Source organism: Dunckerocampus dactyliophorus, chromosome 17 (assembly GCF_027744805.1).
Source record: "Dunckerocampus dactyliophorus isolate RoL2022-P2 chromosome 17, RoL_Ddac_1.1, whole genome shotgun sequence".
Lineage (NCBI taxonomy): Eukaryota > Metazoa > Chordata > Actinopteri > Syngnathiformes > Syngnathidae > Dunckerocampus > Dunckerocampus dactyliophorus.
The window spans coordinates 24171143-24187237 of record NC_072835.1 but is presented as its reverse complement, the minus strand read 5'-3'; the positions used below and the strand labels follow the sequence as shown (position 1 = coordinate 24187237).

At 46.1% G+C, this 16095-nt stretch overlaps 4 protein-coding genes across 6 annotated transcripts; all 4 read right to left on the bottom strand.

The window, feature by feature from the left end:
• Window positions 1–48: 48 nt before the first annotated feature.
• Window positions 49–3727, bottom strand: slc25a46 (solute carrier family 25 member 46). 2 transcript variants are annotated; one of them, XM_054757670.1, is made up of 8 exons: window positions 3314–3727; window positions 1866–1908; window positions 1739–1796; window positions 1593–1670; window positions 1424–1524; window positions 1291–1347; window positions 1170–1227; window positions 49–902 (listed from the first exon to the last, which is right to left on the bottom strand). In XM_054757670.1, exons 1-8 carry the CDS (start codon window positions 3573–3575, stop codon window positions 306–308), a joined length of 1254 nt encoding a protein of 417 aa, XP_054613645.1. In that variant the 5' UTR covers window positions 3576–3727; the 3' UTR covers window positions 49–305. The 2 variants fall into 2 exon arrangements, with proteins under 2 accessions (XP_054613645.1, XP_054613646.1); XM_054757671.1 differs by lacking the exons at window positions 1739–1796; window positions 1866–1908 and having other exon boundaries at window positions 3314–3677.
• A 39-nt stretch (window positions 3728–3766) lies between these two features.
• On the bottom strand, window positions 3767–6114 carry slc31a1 (solute carrier family 31 member 1). The gene is made up of 5 exons (XM_054757680.1): window positions 5943–6114; window positions 5231–5361; window positions 5101–5173; window positions 4854–5022; window positions 3767–4521 (listed from the first exon to the last, which is right to left on the bottom strand). Exons 2-5 carry the CDS (start codon window positions 5357–5359, stop codon window positions 4320–4322), a joined length of 573 nt encoding a protein of 190 aa, XP_054613655.1. The 5' UTR covers window positions 5360–5361; window positions 5943–6114; the 3' UTR covers window positions 3767–4319.
• A 338-nt stretch (window positions 6115–6452) lies between these two features.
• Window positions 6453–9805, bottom strand: atp6v1g1 (ATPase H+ transporting V1 subunit G1). The gene is made up of 3 exons (XM_054757771.1): window positions 9580–9805; window positions 7497–7597; window positions 6453–6856 (listed from the first exon to the last, which is right to left on the bottom strand). The coding sequence occupies exons 1-3, from the start codon at window positions 9659–9661 to the stop codon at window positions 6683–6685; spliced, it is 357 nt and encodes a 118-aa protein (XP_054613746.1). The 5' UTR covers window positions 9662–9805; the 3' UTR covers window positions 6453–6682.
• On the bottom strand, window positions 9578–16085 carry fktn (fukutin). 2 transcript variants are annotated; one of them, XM_054757769.1, is made up of 10 exons: window positions 15827–16085; window positions 13791–13847; window positions 12519–12719; window positions 12300–12446; window positions 12084–12214; window positions 11882–12014; window positions 11643–11772; window positions 10574–10707; window positions 10383–10507; window positions 9578–10323 (listed from the first exon to the last, which is right to left on the bottom strand). In XM_054757769.1, the coding sequence occupies exons 1-10, from the start codon at window positions 15926–15928 to the stop codon at window positions 10110–10112; spliced, it is 1374 nt and encodes a 457-aa protein (XP_054613744.1). In that variant the 5' UTR covers window positions 15929–16085; the 3' UTR covers window positions 9578–10109. The 2 variants fall into 2 exon arrangements, with proteins under 2 accessions (XP_054613744.1, XP_054613745.1); XM_054757770.1 differs by lacking the exon at window positions 15827–16085 and adding an exon at window positions 13946–15816.
• Window positions 16086–16095: the final 10 nt, after the last annotated feature.

Below are 16095 nucleotides of genomic sequence, written 5' to 3'. Positions count from 1 at the left end.
AAAACATTAAAGCTTAAACAAAATCAAGAAGAAACGTTTTATGTCATCATCTTTGTATTTGTTTTTATTTCATATTGACAACAAAATGTTCCACAAAACTTTTTTGGTCTGAAAGTCTACGTTTGTTTCATAACTGAAGAAGTTATTGGCTTCATGCGTTCACACAGACAGGAAGTGACATCATGTTTCCACAAGTCTTTGTGCTAGGCTAAGCTAAGCTAGCAATGTGATCATATTGATATATATTCTTGTTGCCACGGTGACAGTGAGAGGCCCAGGATGTTGTATCTTGTGTAGCCTCGCCTCTAGCTGACCTTGGCCTCCAGCAGCAGCAGCCTCAGGAGTGTCCGGGCAGTGGCCAGCAAGATGCCGTGCAGCACAAACTGCGCCACCAATGCGCCAAAGCCACGGTAAAAGCCAGGCCAGCCCTCCTTGCGGCGAATGGCGTGGAGGCAGTCGGCAAAACCGTCGTACTGCGTATTGACGGGCAGCACTAGCGGGCTGCCGCCATTTCCCTCCACTGTCACCGCATCAGTGGCATCGATGATGGTTCGGGTGCCCTGCAGGCTGAGGCGGTGCAGCGCCGTCTCCAGTGGGAACGCCACCACGTCCGCCACCAGTGATCCCAGCCACGCCGCCGCCAGCTCTGGGAAGTGAGCTTCCAGTGGGTCCAACGGGCTGTGGCGCCGCTTCTTGTTGCGATGATGCAGCCAGAGCACGACGCGCTGCACGGAGGAGGCGATGGCGTAGCGCAGGACGGCGTGCGTGAGGGTAGGAAGTAGCAGACAGCTGAGAGGAAGCAGGCGGCGACTGTGAGGAGCGCCCACGCCCAGCAGGCGAGCCAAACCTTCACGCACGCAATCGAGCAGCCCCGATGATGAGTCGTCCCGCACGATCTCGCTCTGCAGCACAGCAGAGTGATGGTCACATGTGACATCCATCCATCCATCAATCAACCATCCATCCGTCAAACCATCCATCCACATCCATCCATCAATCAATCATCCATCCATCCATCCATCAATCAACCATCCACCCACATCCATCCACATCCATCCATCCATCAATCATCCATCCATCAACCATCCATCCATCCATCCATCAACCATTCATCCATCAACCATCCATCCATCATCCATCCATCAACCATCTATCCATCCATCAATCACCTGCACGGTCTCGATGAGGCTGGAGCAGTAGAAAGGAAGTGCAACCACAGCTGTCAAGCTGCCAATAGGAAGTACAGCATTAATGAGTGTTCCCACAGGAAATAGTAGAAGAAGAACTAACCCTTTGAGCAGGAAGTGAGCCGCCAGCTGCTTTGGGCTCCAGCGGTGAGGAATCTCCCTGCAGCCACAAACGCACTTTGTTTAGGCCACGCCCCCTCCCTACCGCCAACCTGGCTCTTACGGCTGCTGGTTACCGTGGTAACGGCGTGAACTCGCTGATGATGCCCTCCGCTCCCAGCATGACGCCGTGCACGATGAAGGTGCTGCCCATCCCCTTCCACAGCGCCTTGGGACCCTGACACCGACACACACATGCTGTCATGTGACCACGGGACACACCCGGCACCCCGTGTGACCACTGACCTGAGACTTGCTGATGGAATACATGACGGCAAGGGCGCTGAATGGCGTCAGGTGGTAGCAGCGTGCGTGATAGTTGACCTGCACACAAGCACAAAGGTGGTTGACGTGCGCGTACCGAAGGTCAGCAAAGGCGGAGACGTCGTCACCTGACACTGCCTGCGGAACACCACGCAGGGATGAGTGAGGACATTCTCTGTGAACAGACTGGAGGTGAACACTCGTTAACGCCTCGCTATGTCACATGATCAATATGCCGCATGATCAGCAGATCACCTGACGAGTCCGATCCCGAAACCAGCGAAGCGATTCAGCTGTTCTGTAATGACACATCATATGATAAATAAATGATACGTAAATATATCGATTAGCATTTCATACATCGAACCTTCTTCCTGCGCTCACAAGATACCATTCAATCATAGCAACCTAACCCTTACAGGTTCACTTATACAGCAGTTAGGGTGTCGATGGTTGTTTGACTCTATGTGCCAAAGCACTAGCAATACAACAATATTAACACCACCACACTGCCTAGTTATTACCGGTGTGTCATTCACACCACCACACTACTTAGTTATTACTGGTAAGTCATTAAGCTCACCACACTACCTAGTTATTACTGGTGTGTCATTAACACCACCACACTACCTAGTTATTACTGGTGTGACATTAACACCACCACACTACCTAGTTATTACTGGTGTGCCATTAACACCACCACACTACCCAGTTATTACTGGTTTGTCATTAACACCACCACGCTGCCTAGTTATTACTGGTGTGTCATTCACACCACCACACTACCTAGTTATTAATGGTGTGTCATTAACACCACCACACTACCCAGTTATTACTGGTGTGTCATTCACACCACCACACTGCCTAGTTATTACTGGTGTGTCATTCACACCACCACACTGCCTAGTTATTACTGGTGTGTCATTCACACCACCACACTGCCTAGTTATTACTGGTAAGTCATTAACACCACCACACTATCTAGTTATTACTGGTGTGTCGTTAGTAATACCACCAGACTGCCTAGTTATTACTGGTGTGTCATTAACACCACCACACTGCGTAGTTATTACTGGTATGCCATTAAGCCCACCACACTACCTAGTTATTACTGGTATGTCATTAGTAACACCACCACACTGCCTGGTTATTACTGGTGTGCCTAGTTATGGTATGACAATCAGCAGCCCAACATTTGTGTCCTATTAAAGACATTTGTGATTTACGAGCATCTGTGAATGACATGTCCTGAGTGCGTGTGCATGTGCGTGCGTGCATGGGTGTGAATACATGCATGCGTGCGTGCAAACACATTTGTGCATGACTGTGTGTGAATGTGTGCGTGCACGTGTGTAAATATGTGTGTACACGTGTGCGCGTGCAAGTGCATTGAATGTCCTGAGCAGGAAGAAGGCGGGATATAGTACATTTGAAGGCTAGCGCCCCCATGGCGGCAACCAACCATGGCAGTATGCACCTTTAAATAATCTTCGTTGGAACGACAGCTTAGACAAAAAGATGCTGGAGGATGACCTTCATGTCCCGCCTTCAAACGTTGGTGATACATATTTACAACAAGACGGACAGGATGATTATTCACATTTAGCTGAATAAGAACGAACAAAACTGCCTGCTAGTTAGCGGTTATCTTCATTATGCCGTTACTGACGGCGTCACATTAGCACGGAAGCTAGCAGCCTCACCAGCCGGCGCCCCGCCAGCCTGCGCAGCCTCCCACTCGCGAGCACCTCCGGACTCCCCCGGCGGCTCGTCGTACAAGGGCGTCCGCTCTCCTGTGTGCAGGTTGCGGCTGCCGGGGATGTCCGGCGGCGTGGTGACCCAGTTGTGATGCTGCGGCTCCGCGGGGCCGCCGGCGCTCCGCAGCGAGTAGCCCGCTCCGTAGCTGGGCTCATCTCGGCCGCGGTAGACGAGCCCATCGAAGCTGTCCGGTCGCCTTGTGGCCATGGGGGGGTCGACAGGAGAAGAAAGAGATCAACTTGAGCCGCTGTACAACAACATCCACCTGTCACCTGTTTGACCCGGAAGTTCTATCTTCCTGTAGCTCGCTGCTGCTCCCCGCTGGCCTGGTGGCGTCATGATGCTCCTACTGGCAGGGGGCGAGTGGTCAAAGGTCACCCGAATAAAACAATTCCACATTTGTCACTTTTAAAGTGTACAATACACGTATAACGCACTTTGTACACAAACTTTATTTCGTTTACTGATTCCAACAAACAAACAAACTTCCTGCTCTCTGATTGGTCCCTTCACTCAACTGTCAGCAGTGATTGGTTCTGAGTGAAAAACAATCAACAACGTTATCAAGACAAAAGTTAAGGCAGCGGTGTCATGTCTTAACTGCTAAAATGAATAAAAAAGTCCAATGACAGTGCGATTGTGCTAAGGGAACATACAGTATGCTACTCACAGCTGTGCTAATATTAGCAGCTAGTTAGCATCAGCTGATGTCTGCACCGGACTCCATTAACTAACATCACCCAGTGCTTGAGCGACAGTTTCTCGATCAATTTTATTAGTAGCTAACTACAGTGTGCAAATTAAGCTAGCACTGTGTTACCATGGTTACCAACCCACGCTTTCTTTGTAGTCCATTAGCTGGTGTGCTAATGTGCCATCTTACAGTAAAGCACTGGTTGGCGTAGCCACGACCTAAATATAGTCACACCAGCACAGTAACGAGCACGTGCGCTAGTGACAGTGTTCTGTGATGTCCACAACCACCGCCTTTCGCCAGCTGAACAGGAAGTAGCCGGCCCCGGCACCCACTGCCACAGCGATGCAGAGATAAGCGTTATATGTCATGAAGACCAGCATCAGGAGATAGCTCACAACCACCTGGATGACGTGCAGCAGTGTCTGCAGGAAGTGGGCGGGGCTTAGCATTCGCTGCCTGAGAAGACAAGAAGCGTCTGGTTAGCATTACATTGCTATGCTAACTGGAACGCCAGTACTGAATCTCTGAAGTATGCATTAAGTAAATGAGCATCACTCTCAGCCCTGGCCCTAACACTGTGCTGTAAATACTAGAAATAATACTAGATAACATCATATAACACTGTAAATATCTGATAGCACACCCACCCTGACCACAATACTTTTGTCATAAAAACATGCTCTATTATCAGCCCTATTATCTACCTGTGTACTATGTACACAGTACATAGTACATATAGTACACAGTACAAAGTACACATTGGTGTCGTGTTAGCGTTAGCAACCGACCCGACGGTCTTGTGCGTCTCCATGAGAACGGTGCCATCGGTGCCGGGCAGGGGCATGGAGTTGTAGCGCACGTTGACCTGACTGCGACGCAGCAGCGCCTCTCGACCGATCTTCAGACCCTCATAGAGGACGGCCAGCAAGAAGACGGCCAGACACGCCCCCACCATCTCTGATTGGGGCACATGGCGAGAGAGAGTCGTCAATCAAAGCAAAGAAAAGAAGACATTGGAGGTGGAATGAAGGTGACCTCCAGGCGAGTTGATGAGCAGTCCGCTGAAGAGCAGTTCCACGTTCTGGCAGCCAAAGTAAAAGGTCATCACCTAGGCAACAGTGCTAGCGTTAGCATGAGCATGTGACAATGACAACGTGCAACCCACCATGCCTCCACCATGTCCTCCGTGGTTCCCGTGGTCATGCCCGCTGCTGCTGGTGGGCATGGGCATGGCGTGATCGTGGTGGTGGGCGTGGTCCATCTGCATGGTGCTGTGGTTCTGGTGCTGGTCCATGACTGTCCACATTCAAAACTACGTGTGACATCACTGAATGTGTCTACCATCTCCTCGCTATCGCTAGCATCACCAACCACGCCTGACATTAGCAACCAGACAGTCCGCCCTAATCTGATTGGCCGCAGGCTACGCGCAGGCAGCAGCCAATCAGATTACAGCTGGTTAAGGTCAGAACATGATCACATTAGCCCATCTTGTCTTAGAGTAGATATATCGCACCATTTTCTAGCGCTTCTCCTCTTCCGACACCTGTCAATCACACAAAGACACACCTCCACAGGTGAGTCCGCCTCAGACATTACTGCACGATCACAGAGCGCCACTCAGGTGACAAACATAAAATGATTTAAAAGGAGACTTTCACCTGTCAGCTGACGCTTGTTTGACCTTTGACCCGCAGCAACACCAAGCCTTCACGTGGCTAAGATCTTATTTTCATTTCTTCCATGGATGATTGTAATACACGCGCACACGCACGCACACAGACGCACACGTATAGGTTTGTGTGTGTGTAGACTATAAAAGCCCCAACATGGAGCTCCCAGCAGAGGTCAGTGACACTCAAACACTCTCGACTGACCTGCAGTACTTCAGGGAATTCTTGTACTTCCTGTCTTTTGTCGTGGCGCCGACTCAGACTCCCCGGTGAACACAACACCGCTTGCTCGGAGGAGGAGGAAAGGAACAAAATGCGTCTCCTCTTTGCTTCTCGTCTGAAGAGTGAGCTGCTGCCACTTCCGCGTATGACGCCATCGCGCGCAGACGCAGAGCCCAGAGGACGATCCCGGAGTCGTCGGCGGACCAATCAGGACACGTGTATAAACTCTGGGGGCGGGTTCGATGCCGGCCACGTCACCGTGTTGATTCCAAGAAATCACGTGACGCGCAGCGAGTTCTGCTGTAATACGGAATCCTGTATATCGATACGGGATATGTGGTTGGATACATTATTGCCACTAATACGGCGTCCTGCATATCGATACGTGATATGTGGTTGGATACATTATTTCCAGGGCTTCCTCTGTAGAAATCGGATTTTCAACGTCAAACTGAATCGTTTGTCAACAAAGAAGCAGTCATGTGACCAGCCTTGTGCTTCCTTATTTATTGACTCAGCAACAATGTAGCACAGAGTAGTACATAGAATATTTAGTGACTCGTCAACATCACGTACACAAACACACGGCTTTACCATCAGCAGCCAATCATAAAGGATGAAATACACCCAAGCTTAGTGAGGAAAGGGTTACTGTATGCCAACGAAGGAAAGAACACATTGAATTCATATTTCATAACACCACTGACACGTCATCATCGTCACTAGCCAGCCACGCGGTAGTTGGCGTGGAACTCGGGCTTGATGTCGCACACACGCCGCAGCAGGTCACCCAGAACAGACTCCCGGTTACCACGGTAACTGGCCTGGATACGACTCATGCGCTCCGCGGTGTCCCGGTCCACCTCCACCGCGCTGTTGCCATGGGAACCGAGGGCCTGGATACATGCAAACGATTACACAATGTACTTTTAGTAGTGGGAATACACACTGCTACGTTACAGCAGTAGTATTACTACATCCTAGCAGTAGGAATATATAGTAGAAATATGCTGTAATACTACGTTACAGTAGTATTACTACATCCTAAGAGCAGTACAGTAGTGAGGTGAAGCCAAGGCGAAACGTTCCCGCATTGGTGATTACCATTGTAATGACGTACTGTGAACGCTAGAGGGATCCACAGTCCACATCATACAGTGAATTGTTAAGGCTCGCCCTCCAAACACATTTCTTTATTTATATGACCTATATTACACTTTTATATCATACATACACATATCGGCCCACCGACATCGGCATCAAAATGTGATATGGGTCTTTTTTGGAGAGAAATGTGACATCCTGAGCCTGATGACAAGTGTTTCTCACATGTGCAATGTTGTCGACAGCCACATGGACAAGCTAATTGCACATACGTGTTCATCCCACCATAGGAGACACGTCATGTTACACACATCCGTATCAGCCAATATCAGTGTCAGAAATTGAGAGTTGGACAATATGGGACATCCCTAATGATTGTATGGGTGTATCAGTTAGTGGTGTCACACACAGCAGGAAGTCAAGTATCCTCACCGCTGCCTCTTTGGTCTTAAACTCTTTGTCTCTCTGCAGTCGATATTGTTCTATCTCAGCTTGAGCTTCTTCTTTGGCTTGCTTCAGACGACGGTTTTTACCTGAAACATCATCATCATCATCACAAGCAGAAGCCATGATGTATGGCAGCATACGTGACGATATAGTTGGATACAATATACAGAATAAATAAGGATATAGTATAGAAATACAGAATAAATAAGAATATAGTAAATACAGCAAGTATAGAATAAGTAAGGATATAGTATATGAGGAGGATATAATAAATAAGGATATAGTATATAAGGAGGATATGATATAATAAATAAGGATATAGTATATGAGGAGGATATAATAAATAAGGATATAGTATATGAGGATATAATAAATAAGGATATAGTATATAAGGAGGATATAATAAATAAGGATATAGTATATAAGGAGGATATAAGGATATAATAAATAAGGATATAGTATATAAGGAGGATATAATAAATAAGGATATAGTATATGAAGTGGATATAATAAATAAGGATATAGTATATGAAGTGGATATAATAAGTAAGGATATAGTATATGAGGATGTAATAAATAAAGATATAGTATATGAGGATATAAGGATATAATAAATAAGGATATAGTATATAAGGAGGATGTAAGGATATAATAAATAAGGATATCATATATAAGGAGGATATAAGGATATAATAAATAAGGATATAGTATATAAGGAGGATATAAGGATATAATAAATAAGGATATAGTATATCAGGAGGATATAAGGATATAATAAATAAGGATATAGTATATAAGGAGGATATAAGGATATAATAAATAAGGATATAGTATATCAGGAGGATATAAGGATATAATAAATAAGGATATAGTATATCAGGAGGCTATAAGTATATAATAAGGATATAGTATATGAGGAGGATATAATAAGTAAGGATATAATATATGAGGATATAATAAATAAGGATATAGTATATAAGGAGGATATAATAAGTAAGGATATAGTATATGAGAATGTAATAAATAAGGATATAGTATATGAGGATGTAATAAATAAGGATATAGTATATGAGGATGTAATAAATAAAGATATAGTATATGAGGATATAAGGATATAATAAATAAGGATATAGTATATAAGGAGGATGTAAGGATATAATAAATAAGGATATCATATATAAGGAGGATATAAGGATATAATAAATAAGGATATAGTATATAAGGAGGATATAAGGATATAATAAATAAGGATATAGTATATCAGGAGGATATAAGGATATAATAAATAAGGATATAGTATATAAGGAGGATATAAGGATATAATAAATAAGGATATAGTATATCAGGAGGATATAAGGATATAATAAATAAGGATATAGTATATCAGGAGGATATAAGGATATAATAAATAAGGATATAGTATATGAGGAGGATATAATAAGTAAGGATATAATATATGAGGATATAATAAATAAGGATATAGTATATAAGGAGGATTCACTTGTTTTCTCGTATTTATTTTGAAAACCATCGTGTTCTATCAATACAATTATTTCAAAATAAGACATTTTCAAACTGGAATTATAATCCTGTGATATGTTTGCCAAGGTTATCATAGCCGCCCATGACTCCTTTCATCAACATATTCGTCCTATCGTAGGGCTTTTTAGCTCTGGTCTTAAACCTTTGGTCAGCACATTTCACTTCAATGCTTCTGTGCAAGACATCGATCCACCAGTGGGAGTGTTGCGGTTATATTTTTGTCAGATTCAATCATTAACATTGATTTGATTCACTCATTGAGGCTACGAAAAGCATCGGACCATGTGATCTAGAACCGAGACATCACGTGATTCCACGTCAACTCGTCAAGTGTTCACAGGCGATTAAAAACACTAAAAATATTAAAAAGGTTCAAGCAAGTTGTACATTTAAGTTGTTAAATGCTGTATTCTCTCTTGGGAGTCTTTCAAGCTGCTTAGCGGAAACAACACAGAGGCGGCCTATGCTAGCTCGCTAGGCTAGGCTAGGCTAGGCTAGCCTACTCTAGGGCGGTGCTGCTACTCACGTTTGCGGGCTTCCGCCACCTTCTCTGCGGCTCTCTTCTCTGCCTGCAGCAGCTGCTGGATGCCCTGAGACTGACTGGCCATGCCGGGTAACTCGAACACAGAAACAACGACGCGGACTCGACGAATGAATCGACCTGCTGCTCTTGACCGCAGTCAGCTGATGCTCGTCACGTGAACCGTGCGCCCGGATGCATATAACCCCGCCTACATAGCCAAAGAATAGCGGATGCCCACTAGCCCCGCCCACTTAGCAAAAGAATTTATCTTTTTACGACAATCATCTTTTAAAAGAGCCTGTATGCACTTGGCTCAAGATGACGTTTGTTCAATCCAAACTAGAACATCAGCAGCTAGTATACAGTACATATGTCACGATGTAGAGCTATACATGATAGCAATAGTGGTTTCAGCCAACAAATCTTATCTTTTATGTATTTTAATGTTTTCTACGCATTTTGTTGGTGGCATACAAGTTTTGTCGAATGTATTGAACAAAAAGAAAAAGTTTTGGGGAATGTTTTGGTGAAGGTCAATAAACTTGAATAAGCTCCTCCCACTGAGAGAGAGGCCACACCCCATTTTCCTGCACATTGCTTGGAGAAGACTTCCAGTCCCACTTTCTCAGCGGGACACTCCACGCCGGGCCGTAATTGGCCGTCACGTAGTCCAGCGTCTCACATGGGACATGAACTTTGACCTCTACAAGCTCCGCCCAGCACAAGGAGAAGGGAGGGAAGATGTACCTGTTGAAGGTGAAGTTATTTCCATGTTTGTAGTTTTAGCACATCTGACGTCCACCTACTTGAATTTCCTGCCACTCTTGGCCTGCGTGCCCCCGTTCCACGTGACATCTTGGTCCCGGTAGAAGAAGAACACATCCAGCTTGACGTCGTCCCTCACAAAGGAAAGCTCTAGACTGTCCTCCACCTTGCAGACACAAGTGTGCCAAAGGTCACCAAACATCAAGCATGACCTCCAAACACACGCCTTCACCTTTCCAAACTTGTGCTTGAGTGACAGGCCAGCAGTCCGGAACGCTGTGATGATGTCAGAGCGGAAGTCGCTGATGAAGATCCCGATGTCAACATCACGACTGTACGAGATAATGCTGCACTGCCTGAACCAGCCTGCACGACAGACGAAATTATTACTGCACTGTTAGCATGCTACAGCTTTAGTATTGCTAGCATGCTACAGCTTTAGCCTGCTTTACTGTTAGCATGCTACAGCTTTAGCTTGTTTTACTGTTAGCATGCTACAATGTGAGTTTGCTCTACTGATAGCATGCTACAATGAGCCTGGTATAATGTTAGCATGCTAGTTTTAGCTTGCTGTATTGCTAGCATGCTACAGCATGAGCCTGCTAGCTTGCTACAGTGTTACCTTGCTATACTGTTAGCATCCTATAGCTTTAGCCTGCTATATTGCTAGCATGCTACAGTGTGACCCTGATATATTGCTACAGTGACAGCTTGCTGTATTACTATAATGCTACAGCATGAGCCAGCTACATTGTTAGCATGCTACAGTGCAACCCTGCTACACGGTAAGCATGCTACAGCATGAGGCTGCTATAGATACTGCTGCTTAGCACTTGATTACATTGGTGGATTGATTGTGTTGGTATTAGTGTACTAATTGTATTGGTATTGGTATTGACTTATTGATTGTATTGGCGTATTGATCTTATTGGTGGGCAACAATATCACGGTTTCACGGTATTGTCCTTACAGCTCTAAAATGTTATTTTGAAATAGTATCTTTACTGAAGTCAAGTCAAGTCCCACTGCGAGGAATAACACAGGACATTTCCACGTAGCGACCGTGCTGGATCTCCACTTTCGCTGACCACAGGAACGCTATGACAAACATTTTAGTGAATTTGAAAGTGACTTTTTCATTCCGTGGCACACCTTGAAAGCAGCAACCAACCCATGCCTCATGCCTGGCGTTCACTACACTTTGATTCATGCCTGCCCCCCAGTGGTGTCCTGCTGCAACATTCAAGTATACTTCTAACTATCTTCACATGAGTTAGCACGGTTGGGACGGGTTGTGGTACCCAAGCAGGTTCCGCTGCTGATCCAGAACGGAACGTGAAGATTTGTAAGGGTTTGTGCAGCCAAAAGAAGCAAAGACTTTGCTTTGCTCCGAAAGTCCAGCGCCTCAGGAGACGTGTCGTCAGGATAGATCTGCAGACACACGCACGCGTGCGCACACACACACACACACACACACACACACACACACACACACAAAATGCAAGATGGTCATGTGGCTGAATGCTTGTTTGTGTGGCACCTGCAGGAAGCGGCGGGCATCATTGTGACGGCACTCGAGGAAGCGAGCTTGCTGCTGCTCAGACAGGAAGCTGGAGATGTTGTGCGGGATACGAACGTCAAGGCCGTCCAAGACGGTCAGTACCAGCCGGGGCCTGCGGGGGCGTAGGAGAAAATGCCATCGTTAGGTTGGTAAAATGTTAGACACATCACAACATCACAACCTGTTGTAGGCGCCGGCGTAGCGTCCAAAGTCGAGGCGTGTGAAAGGCGCGAAGCTGCGCTGGGCGTTGGCTTTGAGGCGTACTGACCCGTGCCACAGGTAGTTGCCACTACGCTCATACAGGAAGACCACCTCCAAAATAAAAGCAGACAACAACACAACATTTAGGCACAAGTGACCTTTGTGGGGGTCACATGAGTGGCCTGGTCCCACCCACCTGAATGATGTAACCGTGGAGGCGGAGCAGGAGGTGCAGAGGGATGTCCTGCCCCGACTGGATGTCTAAACTGGCCAATCGGGGGTCTTCGCCTCGCAGCTCCAGCAGCTCAAAGCCTTTCTGCTCAGCAGCCAATAGCAAAGCAGCCTGCCAAAAAAGGAAATGACGTCAACAGACCCTAACCCCCCCCCCCCCCCCCCCCCCCCCCCCGACACTCACGTCGTACTTCCACGAGCTGGCCAGCACAGCAAAAGATGTGATCGGCCGACCGGCGCACAGGAAGCTACAGCGCTCCTCGGGTGCTGAGCGCTCACCTTGCTGCTTTGCATCCTGGCTCAGCAGCCCGAGCACCGCCGTGTCGGCAAGGAACAGCGGCAGGCGGAAACGCCGTGACAACGCCAGAAACGTCTTGACTGTTTGCTGAGAACACACCAGGGTTCATGTGGTCACCAGTCAGATGAGCATGGATGCACTGGCTACACTCGCTGTACTCACTAGCTACAATCACTACATCGCTGGATACACTCACGCCATCACTAGCTACAATCACTACATCACTAGATACACTCACTACATCACTAGCTACAATCACTACATCAGTAGATACACTCACTACATCACTAGCTACAATCACTACATCACTGGATACACTCACTACATCAATAGCTACAATGACTAAATCACTAGCTACACTCACTAGCTATATTCACTAACCTGACTGATTAACTACACTAACTACATCACTAATTACAATCACTACATCACTAGCTATATTCACAAACCTCACTCATTAGCTACACTCACTAGCTACACTCACTACATCACTAGTTACACTCACTAGCTATATTCACTAACCTGACTGATTAGCTACACTCACTACATCACTAGCTACAATCACTACATCACTGGATAAACTCACTACATCAATAGCAACACTCACTAGCTACAATCACTAAATCACTAGCTACACTCACTAGCTATATTCACTAACCTGACTGATTAGATACACTCACTACATCACTAGCTATATTCACTACATCACTAGCTATATTCACAAACCTCACTCATTAGCTACACTCACTAGCTACACTCACTACATCACTAGCTACACTCACTAGCTATATTCACTAACCTGACTGATTAGCTACACTAACTACATCACTAATTACAATCACTACATCACTAGCTATATTCACAAACCTCACTCATTAGCTACACTCACTAGCAACACTCACTACATCACTAGCTACACTCACTAGCTATATTCACTAACCTGACTGATTAGCTACACTCACTACATCACTAGCTACAATCACTACATCACTAGCTACAATCACTAAATCACTAGGTACACTCACTAACCTGACTGATTGGCTACACTCACTACATCACTTGCTATATTCACTACATCACTAGCTACACTCACTAGCCATATTCACTAACCTCACTCATTAGCTACACTCACTAGCAACCATCACTGACTATACTCACCCACTGGAGGTCATTGTCTGTCAGGTGACCTGTGCGGCTCAGGAGGCGAGGGCCAGACTGTGGAAGAGGTCACATGTCACTGACAAAGATGGCTGCCTGGACCTCCATCAAGCAATCCATCCATGCTAGTGGGATCAAAGGGTTCTAGCACTTACATGGATTGGTAAAAGTGCATTGGAACACCAGTTCTTATTTGTCAACATGAATGGCAGTGAATGTGAAATAGGAACATATTTATTCATCCATCCATGTTCTTCCACTTATCCAGGTTCGGGTCGCAGGAGACAGACTTGCTGAGGCGTTCCCAGGCCAGCTGTGAGATATAACCCCTCCAGCGTTTCCTAGGTGTGCCCCAGGGCCTTCTCATGGCTGGGCATGCCCAGAAAACCTCACCATGCTGGCTTCCAGGTAGCATCCGCATGAGATACCTGAGCCGCCTCAACCGGCTCCTCTCCATGTGAAGGAGCAGCAGCTCTACTCTGAGCTTCTCCCGGATAAGCGAGCTCCTCACCCTCACTGTGAGTCCAGCCACCCTACGGTGTATCTGCCATCTTCTTCTTTGTGTCACGACCATTGATGAGGGTAGGAACATAGATCTACTGGTAAACCGGGAGATTTGAATTCCAGCTCAGCTCTCCCTTCAACACGATGGTCCAGTACAGCGTCCGCATTACTGCAGACGCTGCGCCGATCCGCCTGTGGACCTCACACTCCAACCTTCCATCATTCATGAACACGATCCTGAGGTGAAACCCACCCTTTTCTGACTAAGAACCATAGCCTCAGATTTGGAGATGTTGATTCTCACCTCAGAAGTTTCTCACTCTGCTGTGAACAGGAAACACTGAAGGTTAGGCTAGGTTAGGTTAGCCTGATGAGGCCATCAGGGCCATGCCCTGCGTTAAATACTACACACTTTATCATCTATAGCACAAAACAACTCCTTTAGCTCGCTAATGCTAACCGACACGCCCACCGAGGTCATCAGTCAAGTGTGTACAGTCAAACTTGTCTATAGCGGCCACTAGAGGGAGTCTGTAAAAGTGGCCGCTATAGACAGGTGGCCTATATAGACAGGTTGGCGTCCAGTTTGAATGTTGACCAATAGAGGAAAAAAAAGAAGAAAAAAAAAGGGGGGGGGGGAAATAATAATAATAATGTTGACCAGTAGAGGGCACATCACATAGTACAATTCACAATTTTGCATGTCCAAAAAGGAGTAGGAAGAAGCAAAGCTTATTTAATCCTACCCCTCATCAGTTTCACATCAGTTGCAATACATTTATTCACCTCTTGTTCTTCCAAGTGTACTTTGTAGGTCTACATGACAATGTAGTGCAATCATAGCCAAGGTTTTTACTTACTAAAAGGAAGCTAGAGGCTTAATAATAACTGATAACTGATAAAATACTTCAGTTAAGTACAACCAAACTCAGTTTTGCTCCCGCTGCCGCATGCATGCTAGCATATGTTTTTTTTTATTGTAGCGTTGCTGGGAGCACGTCCTGTTCCCAGCCTACTTTGCGGTAATGTTTTGGTGCAAATGCTCTTAAAGTTACATGTTTGACCAGGAAATAGCAAGCTCAAAAGAAGACGGCTTTTTTATGTGGAACAACTGACAGTTTGTGTGGATCTTGTGAATGATTGTGACTGAGCTAGGACTCAGTAATTAAAGTCTACACACAACGCCTTCATTGATTGAAAAACAAAACTTTTTCGTGCGTGAAGCTTCTACTTGAGTTGGTAATTTGGCCGCTATATGCAGTCAGATATTGACCAAGGGAGACAAAATGGGTGGCCGCTGGCTGCATTGGACAGGTGACTGCTATACACAGGGTCTATAACATGTAAATTTGCTGGGGGGGATTTTTCAGTGGCTGCTATAGGCAGGTGGCCCTTCTATAAAGGTGGCCGCTAAGACAGGTTTGACTGTATATAAATATAGACTGTATCTATGTCTATGATCAGCCATGCTTTTACTGCGAGCAATGTGGAATGCACGTAAACATTTCTCAAACTCTTAAAAGGCGTCTGACCTTGCTGACGTACTTCCGGTAGTAATAAAGCTGGAACAAGAGGAACAAACAGCTGCTAGCAATCAGCAGCCACAGCACCGCCATACGCTTCACACGAGACATCCGGTCCACTGGACGGAACCGCGTTCCTCATTCCCGCCAAACACCAGCTGTGAGCGCGACCGCCAAACGACGCAAAAAGTCTACACTTGCTCACCGAGACTCAATCCGCCGCCATTTTGAAAAGAAGCACAGTACAATGCGCCGCTTCCGTTTGGGCCCTCCACAAT

Coding starts and splice junctions, on each gene's coding strand:
- fktn (XM_054757769.1), bottom strand. CDS start 15,928: ATGTCTCGTGTGAAGCGTATGGCGGTGCTGTGGCTGCTGATTGCTAGC. Junction 12,720..13,790: donor CAGACAATGACCTCCAGTGG/GTGAGTATAGTC, acceptor GTGTGTTCTCAG/CAAACAGTCAAGACGTTTCT. Junction 12,015..12,083: donor TACGCCGGCGCCTACAACAG/GTTGTGATGTTG, acceptor ACGCCCCCGCAG/GCCCCGGCTGGTACTGACCG.
- slc25a46 (XM_054757670.1), bottom strand. CDS start 3,575: ATGGCCACAAGGCGACCGGACAGCTTCGATGGGCTCGTCTACCGCGGC. Junction 1,525..1,592: donor ATTCCATCAGCAAGTCTCAG/GTCAGTGGTCAC, acceptor TGTCGGTGTCAG/GGTCCCAAGGCGCTGTGGAA. Junction 1,348..1,423: donor GAGTTCACGCCGTTACCACG/GTAACCAGCAGC, acceptor TTGTGGCTGCAG/GGAGATTCCTCACCGCTGGA.
- atp6v1g1 (XM_054757771.1), bottom strand. CDS start 9,661: ATGGCCAGTCAGTCTCAGGGCATCCAGCAGCTGCTGCAGGCAGAGAAG. Junction 7,598..9,579: donor GGTGGCGGAAGCCCGCAAAC/GTGAGTAGCAGC, acceptor ATGATGTTTCAG/GTAAAAACCGTCGTCTGAAG. Junction 6,857..7,496: donor TTAAGACCAAAGAGGCAGCG/GTGAGGATACTT, acceptor GCATGTATCCAG/GCCCTCGGTTCCCATGGCAA.
- slc31a1 (XM_054757680.1), bottom strand. CDS start 5,359: ATGGACCAGCACCAGAACCACAGCACCATGCAGATGGACCACGCCCAC. Junction 5,023..5,100: donor GCTCATCAACTCGCCTGGAG/GTCACCTTCATT, acceptor TGCCCCAATCAG/AGATGGTGGGGGCGTGTCTG. Junction 4,522..4,853: donor GAGACGCACAAGACCGTCGG/GTCGGTTGCTAA, acceptor TTGTCTTCTCAG/GCAGCGAATGCTAAGCCCCG.